Source organism: Tenrec ecaudatus, chromosome 6 (assembly GCF_050624435.1).
Source record: "Tenrec ecaudatus isolate mTenEca1 chromosome 6, mTenEca1.hap1, whole genome shotgun sequence".
Taxonomy (NCBI): domain Eukaryota; kingdom Metazoa; phylum Chordata; class Mammalia; order Afrosoricida; family Tenrecidae; genus Tenrec; species Tenrec ecaudatus.
Window position 1 is genome coordinate 18,023,165 of NC_134535.1, and position 21,264 is coordinate 18,044,428.

Here is a 21,264-nt window from a genome sequence, read left to right on the forward strand (position 1 = left end):
TGACTGGTAGCATGATTATCCAGAGGGACTGACTACCTTTCCATGTGGAAGAAAGCGGCATGGGGCTGTGGGCCAAAGCTCTAGATGAGTGATCTTAGGCAAGCTATTTCACCTCTGTTAGCCTTCATGTCCTCCTATATTAAATGGGGATAATAACAAGAGCTACCTCAGAAATATAAGAATGCTGTTCAGCTGTTTGAGACTACCAGCCACTCCTTGGGAGAAAGATGAGGCTTTCTATTCCCATAAAGTTACCGTCTCGGAAACCCACAGAGGCAATTCGACCCTGTCCTGTAGGGTTGTCATGAATCAGAATCTGCTCTATGGCAGTGAGTTTTGAGTTTGGTGCTTTGGGTTCAATGTTGGACTGCTGGCACAAGGTCAGCAGTTCAAACCCACCAGCCATTCCTCAGGAGAAAGATGAAGGACGCTCTCTGTTCCCATAAAGGTGTACAGTCTCAGAACCTCTCTATAAGCCTGAGATGAGTCAGAATCTACTTGATGGCAGTGGGTTTGTTGTTGTTATTGTTGTTTTGGTTTACCTCAGAAAAAATGATTGGTAGATTAAGTGAGGCAGCCTATGTAAAAAGGCAATATATGTAAATGAGGCAATCTATGCAAACACCTCTACTTTTGGCTTCTTGGGAGATTGTGGGAACAAGATGGATTGACACAGGGAGCAACGAGGGGCTCAAACGTAAGACATGAGGATGGCACAGGACAGGGCGGTGTTTCCTTCTGCTGTGCGTCGGGCCGCTACGAGGCAGCACTGACTCCATGCCACCCAACATCAACAACGTCGCACAGGTCTTGCCCGCAGTAAGTGCTCAAACAAGCCAACCAACCAACAAACGCAAAGCAAAAACCCAAGGGCTTGTACAACCTCCAGAAAGTTCTTTCTAAAATCTGCTTTATGTGCGTCCACCCTCTGTCCATCAAAAACGCTCAGTGGCTTGCCTGTGGAATACACTCCAAACTCCTACCTTCAGTCATGAAAGGTGCCCATCCCCCCACCTCCCCATCCCCGGCCAATACATTTTTCACTACCCATGATGCCCGTTATTATGTCGACTGCTTCCTCAACGAACCATCTACTCAAACCAAGCTGATCAGCACCAGTCCCCCCAACTCTTTCTGACTCTGTCTCTGCACCTGGCCTCTTGAGAGGGTTACGCTAAGGCCCACCTCACCCCCGTGCAACATGCAGAGCATCCTCTGTGGATCAGCAAGACCAGCAAAGGTCCCTGCGCTCCGAGCACCAACGGTGGAACAGGGAGATGGGAGAGTCAACAAGTAAAACGAGAGGCTCAAAGGCTGGAGAGCTCACAAAAGGGAAGTTGCAGATGGGGTGAGAAAAGCGAGCAGAAAATGAGGGGAGGGTTCTGTGGGGACGGGGCACATCAACTGAGCCTTGAACCATGGGAAGGGCTTGGAAAATCCTTCCAGGGAAGGAAGCAGTATGGGCCAAGTCCTGCAGCTTCGGGGCGCACGATCCACGCACAGAGCTGACAGACCAGCGAGCTGCCCAGCTCTTCCTGAAAGGCTTCCTAGACTTGGTCAGCCCTAAACCTTCTTCCTCCAGATGCTTTCCAGCCCTTGCTTCCTCATCACTGCCAGGAGCAGACACCACACTCATTTAAAGCACCTCTGAGTCAAGAAGACAGCGGGAGTCGCCCCCTCCCCTGGGGCTCGCCACCAGACCCCTCTGGCTCCAATCTACCCCAGAGCATGGCCCAATAGTAGGAGTTCTGGACCGCCCCCCACTTCTTTTGGCTTCTTGGGGATACTTCTGAATAGGGCCCTTATCAGGGTGGGGAATCTCTGGTTTAAAAATTGATCTGTGCCCGGATGTCAGGGCTCTTGTGCCATTGGGTAGGGCTGAACTTTGGAGCGCCGGGGGCCTTGTCGGCAGGGACAGGGAGCCGTGAGAGACTAGCGCAGGCCTCACTTCCCTAGGGGAACTAGATAAAACTATTGTTGTGAAGGGAAGGGAGAAAATAGCCCACAAGATGTTGTTTGTCCTCTGTGACCTGTCTGTGTTCGGGAGGGGCTGACATGCTGTAAATGAAATGGAAATGGTCTCTGAAATGCAGTTGGCAGAGCTCGGGGAAGGGAAAGGACAGGGAGAGGGAAGATGTGAGTGAGCTGCGGTACATCAACTCCACCAACGCTTCACTGTCCGGCCTTGGACGGATCACTTCCTGTGTCTTCTTATTGATCGCGTGGGCGAGGAAACCACTGCAGCTCCGAGGAATCCCTGAGTGGCAAGGGGCTGGAGGTTCAGACCCACCTCGAGGTGCCTAGAGATCTGCTTCCGTGTCAAGGTCACAGCCTTATGAACCCTTGGGAACAGTTCTGCTCCGTCTGGCTGGGGTCCCCAGGAGTCACCACGAACAGTAGCAATGAACAATAGCAGTTCCACTCCTGGCCCCACAAGACACCCAGTTGATGTAGGTCCTTTGTGCCTGGAGCACAAGAGGCTCGCATCGCCCAGGGTGGGGATCCTGAGGCTGGCGCCCACTTGTAGTTCTTGAGGGTTAGCATTTGGCTTTGAAAGTCCCTCAGACCATCTTCTCAGCTGCCTCCTTCTCCCCCTCGAAACACCGTTGGTCTGACCTCCGTGCACCAAATGAGGACGTCTGCGTCTTTGTAAAGATGGTAGGAAATCTTGTCTCGAGCAAAGAGAGAGGGCAGGAGAGTAACCCGCATGTTCGTGTATAGGAACATAGAGAAAGAAGTGAAACCCATGCATGGTTTGGAAGAGTCCGCCACGGATGAAGCAGTTGGGTCAGGCATTAATCCTTGGACACAGGGAGCGGGGTGTGCATAGTGTGATACTAAATGCAAAGAGCCAGCTTTGCCCCAAACGAACATCAACAGAAACCGTGGATGTTTAGGGCATGTCTGGTGCTGTCCCTGCAGTTGATTCCAACTCATGGTGTCCCCGCGTACGCAGAGGAGAACGGCTTGCTCCGCGTAGAGTTTTGGTGTTGTTGTTGTTGTTGTTGTTGTCATTTGATTGGGAGGCAATGCATACATCATGTCATTCCACAGCTCAGCCATCCAATGTTCAAGGCTGTGACTCTCCAGAAGCACAATGCCAGGCCTCTCGGTGGGTTTGAATCCCCAACCTTTGGTCTAGTAGTCGAGCGCTTGGCTGTGTGGGCCACCCAGGGGCTCCATGGCGTGCATGCGCACATGTTTGCTGAGGTGGAGCTTGGGGAGCTACTGGAGGTGGGTGGGATCCAGCAGAGGCACTAAGCAGGTGGGACTGGTGATCTGGACTGGGGAAATGACAGTGGAGTAAGAATGGAAGTGTGTGTATGGGGGTGTGGGTGGCGGGGGGCGGTGCAAAATAGAAAAGCGTGTATGATATAATGTTCAGTGAGAAGAGAGAATGAGAAAATAATTCTACATGACTACTGCAAAAATAGACACTGCTTTTATCTAACCTATGATGTTGTTGGGTGCTGTCGAGTCGTTTTGATTCCTAGCGACCCCGTGTGATAAAAATAGAACTTCTCCCAAGGGGGGTTCTTAGCTGTCATCTATCTGGGAACAGATCTCCAGGGATTACACTGAGGCAGCAGCCGGATAGATTCAAACTAGCAACTTTTCAGTCAGTTGTCATGGTTAAACCACTGTGCCAAACAGCCTTATCAAGTCATAGGACTCTTGCAGATGCTGATTTTGGATTAGCTACACAATCTATACAAATTTATACACACACAAGGGAACGTTTACAAGTTCATGAAAAAATTGCATTATAATTTCATTCTAATTTTCCACACACTTTTTGAAGCCCCCACCCTCGTATAAATATAATTGACATCACTTTAAAGCCATGGTGGGATGGCGGATGAAGAAACTGAAGAGTTTTCTGTAGTCTGGAACGGATCAAACAGGCAATCGAGATGCACTGGTAACTACTGGTGACTGGCATGGCAAAGGTGACCAGATTTTAACAGTGGTAAAGCGGGACACCAGCAGAACATCATTGATAAAATTCACATCCTGGCAAAATAGCCACATGGTAGCCGAAAACCATATACCCTAGCTTTTTGTGCATTTTTTCCAAAAATCGGGACTTTTTAAAAACACCGTGGGACACGGGAAGAATTGTTAAAAATCGGGACTGTCCCACCAAGTTGAAAACAAAGGAGAAAGATTGGTAGTTGGAAAGTATGGCTTTGCTGGTAGAATGACCCAAGAGATTATTACATGATCCGATTTTGCAATGATGACATCCATCAGTGTGACTTAGAACCCAGTGTAAAGAAAAGAACAATTCTCTCTAGTAAAAGATTGAAGTTGTCAGGATTTCGTCTTGCTTAGATCCACAAACAACACTCAGGAAGCACAGTGCACAGATTACACGACACACTGCATTAGATCTGCTGCACAAGGCTCCAGTGCTGAAAAGCAAGGTGCTGAAAAGCAAGGTGAGGTAGTGCTGGAAAGCACGGTGCTGAAAAGCAAGGTCAGGTAGTTAGCTTATTGTGCCAACCTGGCTAATAAACTCATGTGGAATTAATTGAAGGGTGGAGAGATAAATGGCTTGGTGAGCCTCCCCTTTCAAGTTCTTGGGTCTCTTGCTTTCTGATGGTGGGACCAGAGTTTCTGTGGATTTGGTTCTCTAATGTACCAAGACTAATACACAAGGATATTACTTTGAGGATTAACATGTGCCTGACCCAAGCCATGGTATTTTCCGTCACCTCCTATGCATCTGCAAGTTGGACTTGAATAAGAAAGACCAACAACGACTATGCACTTGAATGGCGGTGCTGGCAAAGAAAATTGAAAGTACCCTGGGCTGCCAAAATAACAAACAACTCTGTCTCGAAAGAAATACAACCAGAATGCTCCTTAGAAGCATTCAGATGGTGAGACTTCATTTCACCTACTTTGGACATGCTATCAGGAGAGAGAAGTCCCCGGAAAAGGACATTGGACTTGGCAAAGCAGAGAGGCGGCGAAAAACAGGAACACCCTAAAAAAGAGGTGGCACAAAAGACCTCTTTAAAGTGTTGAGAGCAAAGAGGCCACTTTGAGGACTAAGGTGCCCCTGGCCCAAGCTGTGGTCTTTTCAGTCGCCTCACAGGCATCCAGGCACTGGACAGTGGACAAGGAAGACCAAAGAGCAAGTGATGCCTTTGCATTGTGGAGCTGGCGAAGAATATTGACTATACAGTGGGCTGCCGGAACATCACACAAATTTGTCTCGGGGGAAGGATAGCCAGAATGCTCCTTGGAATTCATCATGGTGAGACTTAAAGTTCACAGGTTATCTGGAGGGACAAGTCTTGCTGGATAAAGTGAGGATCTTCCAAAAAGAGGAAGACCCTCCGTGAGATGGACGGACACAGTGGCTGCGGCAATGGGCTCAACCCTAGCCACGGTGGTGGGCCTGGTGCCTCACCGGGCAGTGGGTTGTTCTGTGTACAGGGGCTGTATGCGTTGAATCAACGTGATGGCATCTAACAACAGCTATGGAGAAAGGGGATGTTGAAACAAGAACATGGGGGAGAATGTTTACATTTTGGAGAATATGAGTAAAGGCGGTGGTGAGATTCAACTGTTTCAAAGCGGAGCGGAACCCACACCTAATTTTTTGGGGAGTCCAGTGAAGCCGCTGTTGAAATGGCACTTGTCATCTGGGTTCTCTCGAAGGCAGGTGGCGGGGCAGCCAGTCGGTGTGGAAATCACAACCTTACATTCCTTAACTTTTTAAAAAATTTTCATCTGCACAAGAGCATATTCAAAGAACCCATGATCATGTTCTTTCCAAACATAGGTATAAAAAATTAGATGGAACTGTGCTTGTAATAAAAGTGAGGACACCCACCGAGAAGCAATATGGATATATCTTAAATATTAGTATGGGTTCTTTTCAGTTATTAATCATTTTCATTAATATTTAAAATTTTATTATAACATATTTTAGTTTTAAGTATTCCTTTTATTTTTCATATTTAAGTATTAACTGTATGAACTAATAAACTACCTTTTGATATGTCACAAGTAGAAAGAAAATGTTTTGAAAATGGTGATGGAAGGAGCCCTGGTGGCCTAGTGGTTACTCATTGGGCTGCTAACCACAAGGTCAGCAGTTCAAAACCACCAGCTACTCTGTGGAAGAAAGATGAAAATGGTGATGGCAACAAATGTACAAATGTGCTTGACACGATGGATAGATGGATGGATTGTGATAAGAGTTAAGTTGTACGAGCCCCCAATAAAATGATTTAAAATTAAAAGAGTTATGCAAGTCACCAATTAAAACAAAACAACTGTGGTACAAAAAAAAAAAAACGGTCATTACGGCAGCGAGCCAGTTGTGAAATTATTTAATCTCACCACTGGATAAAGAGCACATGGAAACTCTTCTGTTTTACCATACCTCTGTAAATCAGAAATATTTCCAAATATTATTTTTCATATAGACACTGCTTTGTTTAGATGATGGGTTTGATTCTTATCTTAAACATCTATAGTTATTTTAACACCATTCTTTCCATGAAGAAGTGTCACTTTCAAAGAAAAAAAAGAAATTAGTAACTTTTGGAGATGTCTACACCCTCTCCACTAGCGCAGCCCAGCCCAGGCACAACCAAAGGCAACTATTGTGTGATGTCATCAATTCCAAATGGATCTCCGCCCCTTCTGCCTCTCCCAGGACAATCCATTCTGTCCATGGCTGACAACTGACTGTCTTGTTCCAGAACTCTCCTACTTTCCCACAGCCCATCTGAGCAAATTAAACTCCTCCTTTGGCTTTGAAGGCCATTGAGAATCTGGCCCCAAACGGCCTCTTCCATCTCCCCAATCCCAGATCAAAATCTTGCCAGCCCACATATGAGTCTAGAAAGAATGCTGATTTCAACAAGTCAAAGTCAAGTTGGCCAGGGGAAATATTTCCCTCCATCCTAATAAAATCTGTTGCTTTCAACAAGCTTTCAAAATCTTTTCTTTATACTCTTACTTAGCACATCTGAGATTTTTCTAGATTGACTCTGGACCACATACAGTTCCAGTCTCGTGATTTCTGATAATTAAGTTATTCCTCTGGGTGGACTCAAGCATTCAACCTTGAGGTTAGCAGCCCAGCATGTTACCATTTGCATTGTGTGGAGACCAGCAGGCAGCTTTATTGCTGATAAAAATCAGATTAGATGTCACAAAGTAAGTCTTCTTATGCATCTTTATTCACTGGGGCACATGAAGAATCTAACCAAGCGCTCTGGGAAGCTCACAGTACTCATCACTGTTCACCCCTTGAAAATGCTTTGCCTTCCCTCCACCACTCACCGTCCACTCATCCCTGAGCCCTTCTTAGAGCCCTCCTTTCCTAGGTAGACTGCCCATGACTATGGAGACTTCCCATGCCACACTAGTCTTGACCGCCATGTTGCCTTGTTCTGCTCTTTCCTTGTTCCACCACTGGAGGCAGACAGCTGTCCTCCACCTTCGGTGTGTCTCAGTCTTACACAGTCACATCACTCTCCAACAGTTTGAGTAGTGTTTTATTTCTTAAGTGAGGTCCACAGCACTGTTCTTTAAGTTGGGTGGGTTTTTTTCTTCATATTTTAAATACTCCATAATTATCAAGCTAGCAAATAACAACTATTCGGAGCATTCTCATCAAACAGTAGTCCATAGAAAGGCACAAGAAGTGAAATTGGATGAGCATTCTACTCCCAATTATGTAAAAAGAGAACAAACTTTAAAAATAGAGAGAAATTTTTAAATATATTTTAAATACCAGCAGAGTATATAACCAAAACTAGCTTTCATTGTCTCCTTTACTCCTTTATTTGTTCTCAATACTTTATTCTATTTTCCAAGCTTGTTACAGAGAGCACTTCTTGTTTTTTGAATAATAATCAAGTATTGCTTTGTTTTTGAAGATGGATTTGTTCATGCTAGATACCAGGGTATATTGAAATTTAGCCTGAAATCAGGAGGAAAAGATATATTCAGCTTCTGCTGCAGGCCACCCTTGAACTCGACCTTGGGGAACATTTTTCAAGTAAATATATCACATCAATCTTGGAGTTTGGCAGGTCCAAGTTCAAGGTTCAGCTCTATCTTTTCCTAAAAGCTGATCTGAGTCTCAATGTTCTTGTTTGCAGATGACAATCAGAATACATTTCCTGCTTGCCTTGTGGGGCTTTTGTGGGGTAAAAATAAAATGAGATTTATAGACTGGCAGACATTCATGCAGGAAACACTACACGTCACCCACAGTGCTGGGCACCGAGTGGAATAGCTGGAGTCCTACTTTCACAGGGCCCGAGTGTGAGAGGACAGACAGCATGGTCAGAGGACAGTGCAGGACAGGCAGGAAACTCAAGACCCGACCAAACCAACAATTGGGCAGAGTATAAAGAAAGGGAAGTGATTCATACTGGATGGCGTGGGGGTGGAACCCAGCGAGCCCTGTTGGCATCATGGGTTAAATGATGGGCTTCCAGCCAAAGGTCAGCAGGGCAAACCCAGAGAAAGATGCAGCTGTCCATTTCCTAACAGACTGACAACCTTGGGCACCCTGTGGGGCAGTTCTCTTCTGCCCTCGGGGGTCACTGTGGATCAGCATGAACTCAAGAGCAGTGAGTTTCTGCTTCTTCCTTTCTTTGAAGGCAGGGGCAAGAATCTAAGTGTAAAGGAGTCACATTATCACGAAATCATGACAAGAAACAGCCTTTGTCCTTATGTAACTCAAAATAGACACCCAGCAAGCAAGCACACACATCACAAGCAGCATGTGAAAACTATGAAGGAGGAAGGGTGTTGCCGGAAGATGTTGGGCTTGGCTTTGAACCCCGTCTCCTCCCTTCCTGGCTAAGTGTCAGTGGGCACTGGCTAGCTTTCTTCATTTGTCTCACGGGGAGAAGAGTGCAGGCCTTGTAGGCCCTGCTGGGAGGATTGATTGAATCACCGCTGGGAGGACTGATTAAATCACAGGTTCAGTAGGGAGCACCTGCCTTGGACCAGGTGGTGTTCTAGGAGCTGGGGACACAAGGGGGAACCTGCAGGCCAGGCTGCTGCTTTCATGAAGTTTAAATTTGGACGGGTCAGCAGCTCAACACAGTGCCTACCGTGGGGCAGCCATAAAATGACTGCTGAGGTGGTCTGCAGAGTGCGGTGAGCGGTGAATTGAGTTAGTGGGGGAATAATGTAAGACCGGAGGCAGTAACAATGACATTGACATTCAGGGAGCACTTACAATGTAAGTGCTTCGCATGTGGAAACTCAATGCTGCCAGCCATCCTAGAGAGTGGAGGCGATGTTTGGTGCCAGTTTACGTTCGAGGAAGCTGAGACCCAGATCAACATAGTCACTTCTCCAAAGTTGCACAGGTGGTGACGCCAAACTTGGAAACCAGTTGGTTTGCTCTACTCTACGGTGTTGTGGCCTAGTATTGGGCTGTTACCTACAAGGTCAGTGGTTCCAATCCACCGGCAACTCCACAGGGAAAAAAATTAGGCTGTCTGCTCCCATAAAGATGCATAGCCTGGGAAGCCCAAAGGAGCAGTTCTACTCTGTCCTATAGGGTTGCTATGAGTCAGACTCAACTTGATGACCGTGGGTTTGGTTGGGTTGGTTTAGGTTTGGGTTGAGTTGGGTTGGGTTGGGTTGGGTTGGGTTGGGTTGGATTGGGTTGGGTTGGGTTGGGTTGGGTTGGGTTGGGTTGGGTTGAGTTGGGTCATGTTGGGTTGGGTTGGTTTGCTGCCAGTTCCAGGGATCCTGTTCATGCAATGATTAAGTGCTCAGAAAGGGCAGCATGTCCAGAGACATTCATCTATGTATAAGAAAGAGCTTTATATAAAGAAGTAATTCTTTATGAAGGTGTCCCAGCCCAGTCCCACTCAAATCCCTAAATCCAATACTAGGCCATAAGTCTCTCTTCAGACTCACACAGCCACGTCCAATGATGAAGAATGCAGAAAGACTCAGCTGGTGGGTGCTGAGTCTTGAGGATCCAAGGTCAGCAGAAACATAGCAAGACACTGGCAGCTCTCGGGGTCAGTGTCAGAGACCTGACAAGCAAGAAGGCAAAGGGGCATTGAAAGAGGGAGGTTCGTAACATATGACAAAATAATAACACTTTATGAATTATGAAGGGTTGGTTCATGAGGTAGGGGTAGTGAAGAGGAAGGGGGAAAATGAGCAGCTGATATTAAGGGCTCAAGTGGAAGGCAAATGTTTTGAGAATGATGAGGGCAACAAATGCACATATGCGCTTGACACAATGGATGGATGGATGGATGGATGGATGGATAGTGATAAGAATTGTACAAGCCCCCAATAAAATGATTTTTTTAAATGAGGGAGATTCCCTGTTTCCCCTTGTTATAAGAAGACCACGCCAGATAGGGCAAGATATGACAAAATAATAATTTATAAATCATCAAGGGCTCATGAAGGAGGGGGAGCAGGGAGGGAGGGGAAAAAGGAGGACTTGATGCAAAGGGCTTAAGTGGAGAGCAAATGCTGTGAAAATTATTAGGGCGAAGAATGTACAGAAGTGCTTTATACAATTGATGTATATATATGTATGGATTGTGATAAGAGTTGTATGAGCCCCTAATAAAATGTTAAAAAAAAAGAAGAAGAAGAAGACCATATCCTCAAGGAGGCATCATCAGGCTGTAATCTGATTGACTCTCATACATCTTCAAATTGACTTAAAACTACCGTTTTATCTTGGTATCTAGATATCAAGTTGACATCTAACTACGACAGGTGCCAGTGAGTCAGTTCCAACCCATCGTGACTTTATACACAACACAATGAAACACTGCCTGCCCCTGCACCATCCTCACAATTGTTTCTGTTCTTGAACCCATTGTTGCTCAGCCACAATATCAGTCCATCTCCTTGAGAGCCTTCCTCTCTTTTGCTGCCCCTCTACTTTACCAAGCATCATGTCCTTCTCCGGGGACTGGTCTCTCCTGACAACATGTCCAAAGAGTACAGCCTATGAAAGATTACAGTCTGGAAAACCCTATGGAGAAATTCTACTCTGTCCTATAGGGCAGCTATGAGTCAGAATGCACTCCATGGAACCCACAAACAATGATACTGTCTGTTTAGATTGGTGAATGCCCCAGGCAAACTGTTTTAACAGGCTGGAGCTTCCTTTGAGAGTCAAAAGAAAAGTGCTGGCGTTTTGAGTGTCTGGTCATATGACAGAGCTTCTTTGTCAGTGCCAGATTAAGTGTGTCTTCCTGTAGAACAGGCAGAACCGGGAGCCTTGGGGGGTGATCATTTTGGATGCTAATGGGGGCATTCCTCTTATCTCTTTCAGCTCACAGCCCCACACTTCCCCGTGGTGATCAAGCTGGGCCATGCCCATGCTGGAATGGGAAAGGTAAGTGAAACAATGCGTGTGCTCCCATTGGGCATTCACACCGCTTCCCCAGACTCTCCGGCTCCCTTCTCGCTTCATCTTCCTGACATCCCCAAACTTAAGCTAGCCACCCAGAACACTGTTAACCAGTTCCGCCTCCCTCTCCCACGTGACCTTTCTCTGAGCTCGCCAAAGCTTGGCACACCTCTCCAGCTATCCTTCCACTTGCCTAACCCTGCCTGGGATTGCTAGCCTGTGTTTCCTATGATTGTGGCTAAGAGAAATGGGTGTAGAGCGTTTCCTAGGTGAGGATGTTATTGTCAGGGGTGGCTGTCATTGGAGACTCATGTCTTCTGCAACTCACCGGTGTCACCCACAGGGCTAGCACCTCGAAGGTGGGAGAAACCCAGGGCTCCAAGGAGGGAGCCTCTGGGATCAGTTAGCTTCTGTAAAAGTAAATCATAGATTTTACTGTGACACACCCTGCAAAATTGTGTTAATTGATCTGCCTCTTCTCATTACATGTAGATAGCCAATTCAAATTAATGCAGGATTAAAAAGAAGAAGATAATCCATTGACTCAAGCAATTAGGAAGTTTGGGCTAGTTCTACAGAGAATTGATAGCACTAAAACGAAGAGGTCAGACCATATTGTCAATGCTTAGTCTCTCTATACGTCTTGGTTCAGTTCCTTGCTACTTGACTTTGTCATATGATAGTCAAAATGGTAGTGGGTAGTCCACCCTGGTCCCTAAGCTCACTGTCCCAGAGGGACAAATAGCCTGTACTCCTCCACTGTCTCTGTAGTTCATTTCATGAGAAATGCTTAATCGACCTTGCCTTGTTAAGTGCTCACTGCTGTAGGCAGGGGTGAGGAGTTCAACCCCACTCGGGCTGCATGGGCTATAGTCCTGCTTCTAGATAAGAAAACGAGGAGTATGGAAATGGGGGGGGGGTGTCACAGTCCTTCAGCCAAGCCTCTGGATCAAGCAGAACCAAGTGAGAGCATACAGCACTCAAGTAGAAAGCAAAGGTTTTGAGAATGATGATGGCAACAAATGTGCTTGACACAATGGTTGGATGGATGGATGGATGGATGGATGGATGGATGGATGGATGGATGGATGGATGGATGGATGGATGGGTGGGTGGATGGTGAGAAGAGTTGTACGAGCCCCCAATAAAATGATTTAAAAAAACACATAGCACTCAGTGCCTACTGTCCCCTTTGGAGAGACCTGAGCCCAGCACAGTGGTCCAACGCAGGGGGTCTAAGAAAGAGAAACTCTCCCTTTGCATAGAGCTGCCCCGGCCATTAGTCTCAATTCTGCACCGGGCACCTTTATCATGCCCCACTCTGTCATGTCTTTTGTAGCCTCTCTTCCCACCTAAACTCTGATTGCTGCTGTTGCTGTTAGGTGCCATCGAGCCCCTTCCAGCCCATAGCAAACCTCTGCACAACAGCACAAAACACTGCCCAGTCCTGCTCCAGCCTCACCATTGTTCCCATACTGTGCAAAGTCAAGGGACCTGCACAGCCGCATTCCCTCGGGTGCTTGGAGAGGGTTCCTTGCTTCTTCCAGCTTTTGGTGACAGCTAGCAATCCTTAGGAGCCTTGGTGACACATTTGATTGCTAGTCGTGAGGTTGTTGGTTCAAACGTATCTTTCTCTGTGGGAGAAAGGTGTGACTGTCTACTCCTGTAAAGATTTACATTCTTGGAAACTCCACACCAAACTCAACTACCATCAAGTCGATTCTAACTCATAGCAATCCTAGAGGACAGGGTAGAGCTGCCCCTGAGTCCTTCTGAGACTGTCACTCTTATGGGAGTAGAAAGCCCCTATTTGTGTCCTGAGAGCTGTTAGTGGTTTCAAACTTCTGACCTAATTGCAGCCCAATGTGTAACTGTTACACCGCCAGGGGGCACTGTCAGAACTGACTCAATCACAGTGGGTTTTTAGGTTTTGTTTTTAATTTGGGGCCAGGAGCACCCAAGTCCTTAAAGTGACACCTCTGCTCTTGAATACATTAAAGAGGTCTGTTGCAGCAGATTTGCCCAATCCAGTACATTGTTTGATTTCTTGACCGTTCTTCCGGGAGCGTTGATTATTCACCTAAGGAAAATGAAATCACTGACAAGTTCAGTCTCATCTCCACTTATGATAATGTTGCTGATTGGTCCAGTTGTGACCATTTTTTTTCAATGTTGAGATGTATGTAATCTTTCATGAAGGCTGAGGTCCTGGGTCTTCGTCAGTAAGCGCTTCAGGTTCCCTTCACTTTAGCACGATGGGTTGTATCATCTGCTTATTGTAAGCTGTTCATGAGTCCTCCTCCAGTCCTGATGTTGCATTCTTCTTTATCGAGTCCAGCTGCTTGGATTCTTTGCCCAACACACCAAATGAATAAGCACGGTGGAGGGATATAGCCCTGAGGCACACCTTTCTTGATTTTAAACGATTCATTATCTCCTTGTTCGGTTTGAACAGGTACCTCTGTCTGTGTACACGTGAGCACCATGAAGTATCCTAGGATCCCACGTACTTTGCACTGTTAGCTATCATTTGTTGTGATCCACACAGTCGAATGCCTTCGCACAATCAAGAAAACACAAGTAAACATCTCTCTGGTGTTCGCTACTATCAGCCAAGATACATCTGACATCAGCAATGAGATCCCTCACTTCATGGCCTCTTCTGAATCTGGTTTCAATTTCTGGCAAAAGTTGTTGCGATATTTTTAACTATCTTCAGCAAAATTTTATTTATATGTGATAGTAATTATATTATTCAAGATCTGCCCAATCTCTTTTTTTCCCCATACCCATTAACAACATGGGACCCTTTCAAGCCAGTCTAATAGCTGCCTGATGACTTCATTAATGCAGTCGGGAGCCAGGTGGCCCTGTCCAAGCAGAAAGGATGAGTCCCCACCCGGGACAGCTCCCATCCGCTGAGTTCTCTTTGGAACGCCAGCCTACTTTAGCGACACACACACACAGTCTGCTGGTAAGCAGCCCCCCCCCCCCCCGAGGCGGAGAGGCTGACAGGAAGGTGTGCACCAAACAGAAGCTCTGGAGCCTCTGGTTCAGGATTGAACGGATTCAGACTGCCCAGGCTTTGTGGGTTGTCTTGGTAACAAACAGGGTGCTAAGTAATGCTATTATTCAATAATTTCCTCATTATGTTGGATTACCTTTCTTTGGAATGAACACAAATATGAATTCTCCTCCAATCAGTTGGGCAGGTAGCTATCTTCCAAATCTCTTGGCGCAGACAAAAGTGTGCTTCCAGAGGTGCTTCTGTTGGTTGAAACATCTCAATTAGTAATTCTCTCCATTCCTAGAGCCTTATTCGTTGCCAAAGCTTGGACTTCTTCCTTCAGGACCATCAGTCCTTCATCACATGCTACATATTAAACCTGAACATTGAACTTCAATGTTCTCGGACTGTGTCTATTCCCTCCATCTTCTTTAGGCAACTTCCACGGCATTCAGCATTTTGTTGATAGGCGTCCTTCAATCTTCCCCCGTGAGTCCTGAATGTTTTTCTTCAGTTCTTCTCTCTAAAGAGCAGTGCTGATCATCTTCCCCCCTTTTGTGTTTCTAATGCCAGGGCTTTGCACATCTCATTACAATACTTTGTGTTCTCAAGCTGAACTTTGAAATCTTCTATTCAGTTCTTTACTTCATCATTTCTTCATTTGTTGCAGCTGCTCTGTGCTCAAGAACAAGGATCCCTGGTGGTGTCATAGCTCAAAGCTTGGCTGCTCACTACAAGATCAGCAGTTCAAAACCAACAGCTGCTCTGGGGGAGAAAGATGAGGCTTTCTACTTCCGTAAAGATTGACAGTCGAAGAAACCCTGTTGCCCTGTAGGGTGGCTCTGAGTTGGAATCAGATCACTGACAGTGGATAGATTTTTGTGATGTTCAAAAGCAAGTCTCAGAATCTCTTGTAACATCCATTTTGATCTTTTCTTTCCTTCCTGTCTTTTTAACAATCGCTTGCTTTCTTTGTACATGATTTCCTTGATGTCATCCTACAACCTTCTGGTTTTCAGTCATTGGTGCTCAGTGTGTCAGTCTAGTCTCTTGGTTCAGGTCATACCTTGGCATTTGTGAATGTGTTTTCATTTGTTTTCATTGTCTTCAGCTCAATGTGAACTTGCTTATAAGCAAGGGCAGCCTGTATTATGATTGGCCCCCGGCCTTTTCTGACAAATGATATCTCTTTCCACAGATGTAGTTCATTTGATACCTATGCATTCCATCCTGGGATATCTGTGCATACAGTCATAATTTATGTTGTTGAAAAAAGTACTTGCAATGTAGAAGTCATTTGTCTTGCAAAATTCTATCATATGACTTCTGGTGTCTTATCTATCACCCTAGTCATGCTTTCCAACTTCTGATTTCTTGTTTCCAACTCATGTATTCCAATCACCAGTAACTTTTCAGTACATCGTGATGGCATGTTTGATCAAGTTTAGAATACTGAAATTGGTATTAAAAAAATCTTCAGTTTTTCATTTTGGGATTTAGTTGTTGGTGCATATATTTGATCCAGCAATTCAACCCCTAAGTATATACCCCAAAGCAGGAACTCAAAAAAGAGTCTTGTACCCAATGTTCACCACAGCACTACTCACAAAGCCGAAAGGTAGAAATCACCTAAATTCTTACCCACCGATGAGTGGATAGACAAAACACGTTACTGACAGAAAATGGAATATTGCTCAGGTAGTAGGAGAAAGAAAATCTTCATACACACTATCCTATGGTTGGAGCTCGAAGACACTATGCTGAGCAAAAACAACCCATCACAAAAGGGCTAAGATATTCTGACTTCATTTCGACGTTTAAAAAAGAAAGAGAAAGAAAAGCAAATGTATGCAGACCAATGTTTATGCGTGTTTAATGGGATCAGAGAAAGCAGGAAAAGGGAGGCTACTGGTGGGAGAAAAATGTCACTGATCAAGGGTAGAGTTACACAGCTGATTGTTGTAATTGCTCTCAGTAAGTTAGACACCTGTCGGAAGTTTAATTGTGTGATAGACGGAGTTACAGCAATGACATGCAAGAAAGAAAGAACAAAAAAGAGTACCTGCTAAGGCTCCGTGTGTGCAACCAAACATCGCATGAGGGTTGTTGCCTTGGTTTGGAGGTTTCTGGTCAAATTTCCATGGGCTATCAGTTAATTCACCTAAAATTGTGTTCAGCGCCTCTGTTCTAGCTCCTCATTCCTTGTACAGTGTTTGAGGTTTGAAGAACTCCTAAGCTGCCATCCTGATTTGATGGGTCCCTGTGCCCCTGAAGCCATAGAGGGAAAAGGAGGGTGGAGAACAGAGCTGGATATGAAGTGTGAACAGGAGGTAGAGATGAAATCTCCCAGAACAACTGCTTCTTTTGCCAGGAGAGGAACTGGAGAGTGCCCGGCTACAGTACCGACCATTCTGATCAAAGATTCCACAAGAGAATTCAGATAAAAAGGGGAGGTTGAGGGGGTGAGAGAATGCAAATGCCAAATTTTCATAGAGCCACAGAGGGTGGGTGGACCCTGAATCTGTTGACCTGAGATCATTTTTAAACCTTAACCCCCAAACATGCCCTTAGATCACCTGAAAGCAGAACAATAGTTTAGTTTAACTAGTGAACAAAGATCTGCCTTGAGCATTAAGCTCTTGTACGAACGATCCACATGGGCACCAATTGACAAGAGCAACACGATCAATCCAAAGTCTAGCTCGGGGGCAAAGGGGTCCTGTTAATGGGAGAAGAGTGATTCAGAAAATGGTGCCCAACCCAAAGAATGCCGTCAGTATCACTGCAGTCGGACGTGTACAAACGGTCTAATGGATGCCTGTGTTGCTTCTGGGTAGTGGTAGAGGTCCTAGCTTCAAAGGTATCAGTTCAGACCCATTCGTGGCTCCTTGGCAGAAAGATGAGGCTATCTGTTCCCATAAAATGTGTATGCCCTCGGAACCCCTGAGTCAGAATCAACCCAAGGGTGGCGGGTGGGTTTTTGCTGGGTGTATTCTCTGAAATGACAAAATACGTCAAGTTTAGGGGGTGAAGAAAACCCTGTGGAGCTGTGTTAGTCTGGGTAGACTAGAGAAACCAATTCATAGACATGCATATGTTTGTAAAAAAGAGATTTATATATACAAGAACAATTGAACATTGAGAAAACATCCCAGCCCAGCCCAGACCAAGTCCACAAGTCCAATACGAGCCCATATGTCCGATACCAATCTACAAAGTCCTCTTCAGACTCACGAAACACATGCAATGATGCCAAATGCAGAAGATCACAGGCCAGTGGGTAGGTAGAAAGTCTTTGGATCCAGTGTCATTGGAAACATCTCAGCACTGGCAGGGGTCTCTCTGTGGCTTCTCTGGCTTCCAAGGTCTGGTTGCATCCATGTGGCTTGTCTTCTGCAATGTCTCTCAGGGAGTAGTAGTAGAGAAAGAGGTGTCTTTGGCCTCCAAGGAGGAAGTACCAGAATTCTCAGGAGAAGGCCAGGCCCACACAGAGGTCTCATTGGCTATCTCCAGATTGACAGCCTAGACTCCACCCCTACACTCTCAATCCTTAAATTGACACCAGATTAGGGGACTACCACTCTGATACACGTGGGGTCCCATGAACCATCGCCTGACAGCTGCCAGCACTGCTGACGTTTCTCAAGCACATCCTGTTCTCACAAACGGAGACAGCGCTGGGAAGGTAGGTGGGTTCTCAAGCATTAACTTCTGTCTCAAAATCGGATCATAATCCCCATAGGAGAATTTCAGGAAAGGCAGTGCTTGGATGGATGCTGGGTCCTAACAAATGGCAAGGGGGACACATCCCCAGGAACAAAGAGACACCCCCCAACAAGAATAGCCGAGGCTTGTGAAAATGATGAGTCCAAAGCAAAGAGGCTTCCCTCCCTGTATTCAGAGCAGAAAAGGCCTGGACATGCCATCCCAGCAGGTGGCGTCACGTTTGTGCTTGGGAGGGAGGTAAACGAAACCTGGTGCCATAGGGGACTTTTGCCTTCTCCCAAGGAGAGGGACAAACGCCCAGGATAGACCCAGGGGCTGCCCACATGCTCAAAGCACACCTGGGAGCTTTGGATCAAATCGCTGGTCCATCTCAATTAAGTTGTATTTCTTTGTTCCTCTAGGTGGAGTGGGGTCTTCTCTGTGCTGTGAGTCACAGAATGCACAGCATCCAGACCCTGCCCGCCCTGGAGGATCTAGGAAGACAGTCACGTGAATAAATAAGAGAGTGAGGCACGTAGGAGAGCACCTGGCAGTTACCTGGCATCTTAGTCTTCTGCTGCTGCTGTAATAGCAATGCCACCAATAAAGAACTGGAGGAGTGAATCTGGCTCTAGGGGAAGGCTCTCTCCCTGTCGGATGTGGGAAAAGACCCTTCTCTCGGCTTCTGTAGCCGTGGAAGTTGCTTGGTTTGTATCTCCCCGTGGCATCAATGCATCTGTCTTCCTCTGTTTTGTTCTCTCTTCTCTCTCTGATTTTGACTCATGGTGACCGTGACCGTGCAGATGTGTAAGGCAGATGTGATGAGATGGAGAATGACCTTCCTAGAGCCTCATTCACATAGCAAAGCAAACCCTGTTTCCAAACAGGAAAGGACCCACAGGGCATAGGGCTTAGGGTTCCAACACATTTTCTAAGGGGACACAATTCAATTCCTAAAACTTAGGGAAGCAGGGAGGCTTCTTAAAGGAAGAAGGCTTGCTTGGAAGTACAAATAGATGGCTTCCCTGTGGCTATGGTGATGAGGACCGAGTCAGGGAGCGGAAACAGGAGGCTGTGTGTGGTCAGCTGCCTGGAAATCTGGAGAACCATAACATAAAGAAACACTAGAAGACAAGACATGGACAACACATCCTTCTTTGAGTTTCCTAAGACTGTAGTAGCAAAACACCACCAAGGGGCGGCTTATAAGAACAGAGATTGTCTCACATCTCGGAAGGTAGGTGTCCAAATCCTGATTGTCATGGGGGCCAGACTTCCTTAGGCCCTTGGGGGAGATAAGTTCTTTCTTCAGACTTTCAGGAACCCCAAAAGTTTGTGCCTTCCAGCTACAGCACAATCAGAGCTGCATGGCCATTTCACCCCTGTGTGGGTACCCGCCCCCACAACTAAATGGTTCCAAGGGGTGGTTGTGTCAATGAGGGGAAAGACTAAAGAGGCATCAGACAAGATAAAGCATGCAATTGCTCACCTCCAGGACAGCCATAATCTCAGCAGCCAGGTCCCCACAGAGAAAGCAAATATATTTCCAATCACAGCTTATACACACTTAGGGGACCAGCAAGCCCTGCTGTGTTAGACAGAGTTCTCTAGAGAAACAGAACCAGGACACTTATGATTTTGCATCTATTTAGCTGGATAGGTAGATAGGTAGATAGCTGGATGCATAGATAGATAGATAGATAGATAGATAGATAGATAGATAGATAGATAGATCGATCGATCGATCGATAGATAGATAGATAGATAGATAGATAGATAGATAGATAGATAGATAGATAGATAGATAGATAGCATAAGAAATAAACTGTTAATTAATCTATAGAGCAGTACAAATGACTCAGTGCAACTCACTTCCATGAGACAGTTGTGAGACACTGGGAGTCCTTCAAGTCTTGAGGGCCTCCGGGTAGTCCTCTGTAGAGCAACTCAGGCTCTCCGGGCACAGGCAGCAAACAGCAAGGCAGGTCACCAACAGTCAGTCAGATGACAGGGTCCGACAGTCCCCAGCTCAAGTGATGTGTACTCCAGTAGCGTGGCGAAGCAGATCTTGAAGGAACCTCAAACTACAGTGACACAGTCCATGGGTTAGGTGTCCCACAGGTAGTGTAGCTTGCAGATTGAGACAGAGAACAAGCTAAGGCAGCCGCACACCGGTCTGATCATCAAAGGACAAGAAAGGCGAAGCTTGCTGAGCCATTTACCTTCCCACCCTTTAATTAATCCCACGTGTTCATTGACTAGGTTGGCACAATAAACCTACCTATCATACCCCCTAATTATATCATAAGAGGAAGGGGTTGTACAATAGGCATCCATGCAATAGGAGGAGGACGAGCTAGGGGTGTAGACACAATAGGAAGGGGAGGCATTAGGGATATACATGTGACAAGATGGGCAGACTCTAAAGTCAAGATGGCAGCCTAACCTTGGTCCTCCTTGAGTTGGCTTGACCTTGTCTGTAAGCTCTCCTTCAGGAGAATACTCCACTATCCATATCAAAAGGGAGTGGGCCCCACCTAGGGTGGAACTGACTAAAGGGTCGGGTCGCTCTAAATGGCTGATAACCCTCAAGGAGACAACCTTTAAGCAGTTGACCTCCAAGTGTATAGCCATTGACCTTGGGTTAGCAAGCAGCATCTTAGGTTTGGCATATAATATGGGGAGACAACCTGGGGAATAACCTCTGTTTCCCAGACCCCTGTCTCTCTCTCTTTTGTCTCTTATACTAAGGTGACCAGATTTTGACATTGGTAAAGCCGGACACCATTGATAAAACTCATATCCTGACAAAATAGCCACATGGCAGCCGAAAACCATATACCCTAGCTTGTCGTGCTTTCTTTCCAAAAATTTTTAAATGCTGCGGGACGCAGAAAAATTTGTTAAAAATCGGGACTGTCCTGCCAAAAGCGGGACGTCTGGTCACTTTAAAAGGATACTACAATTGGATCCTGATCCAACTTAATCCAATGGGACCTCATGTTAACCTAACTGGTAGCATCTTCAAAGACTTTATTACCAAATAAGATTGCCTTCACAGGAACAGGAGTTAAGACTTGAACTTCTCTTTTTAGGGGTGGGGGACCCAATTAAATCCAACACTACTATACTAAAAGGAAGAAGAATGGATATAGCCAAT

At 46.0% G+C, this 21,264-nt stretch overlaps 1 protein-coding gene across 2 annotated transcripts in view; it reads left to right on the top strand.

Moving 5' to 3' along the window:
- The window catches only part of SYN3 (synapsin III), a 511,043-nt gene that overhangs the window by 410,625 nt on the left and 79,154 nt on the right, over positions 1-21,264 (top strand). For both annotated transcript variants that reach the window (XM_075552698.1, XM_075552697.1), the window contains one exon: positions 11,315-11,377. In XM_075552698.1, coding sequence (XP_075408813.1) covers positions 11,315-11,377 — 63 coding nt within the window. The remainder of the gene's footprint in view (positions 1-11,314; positions 11,378-21,264) is intronic.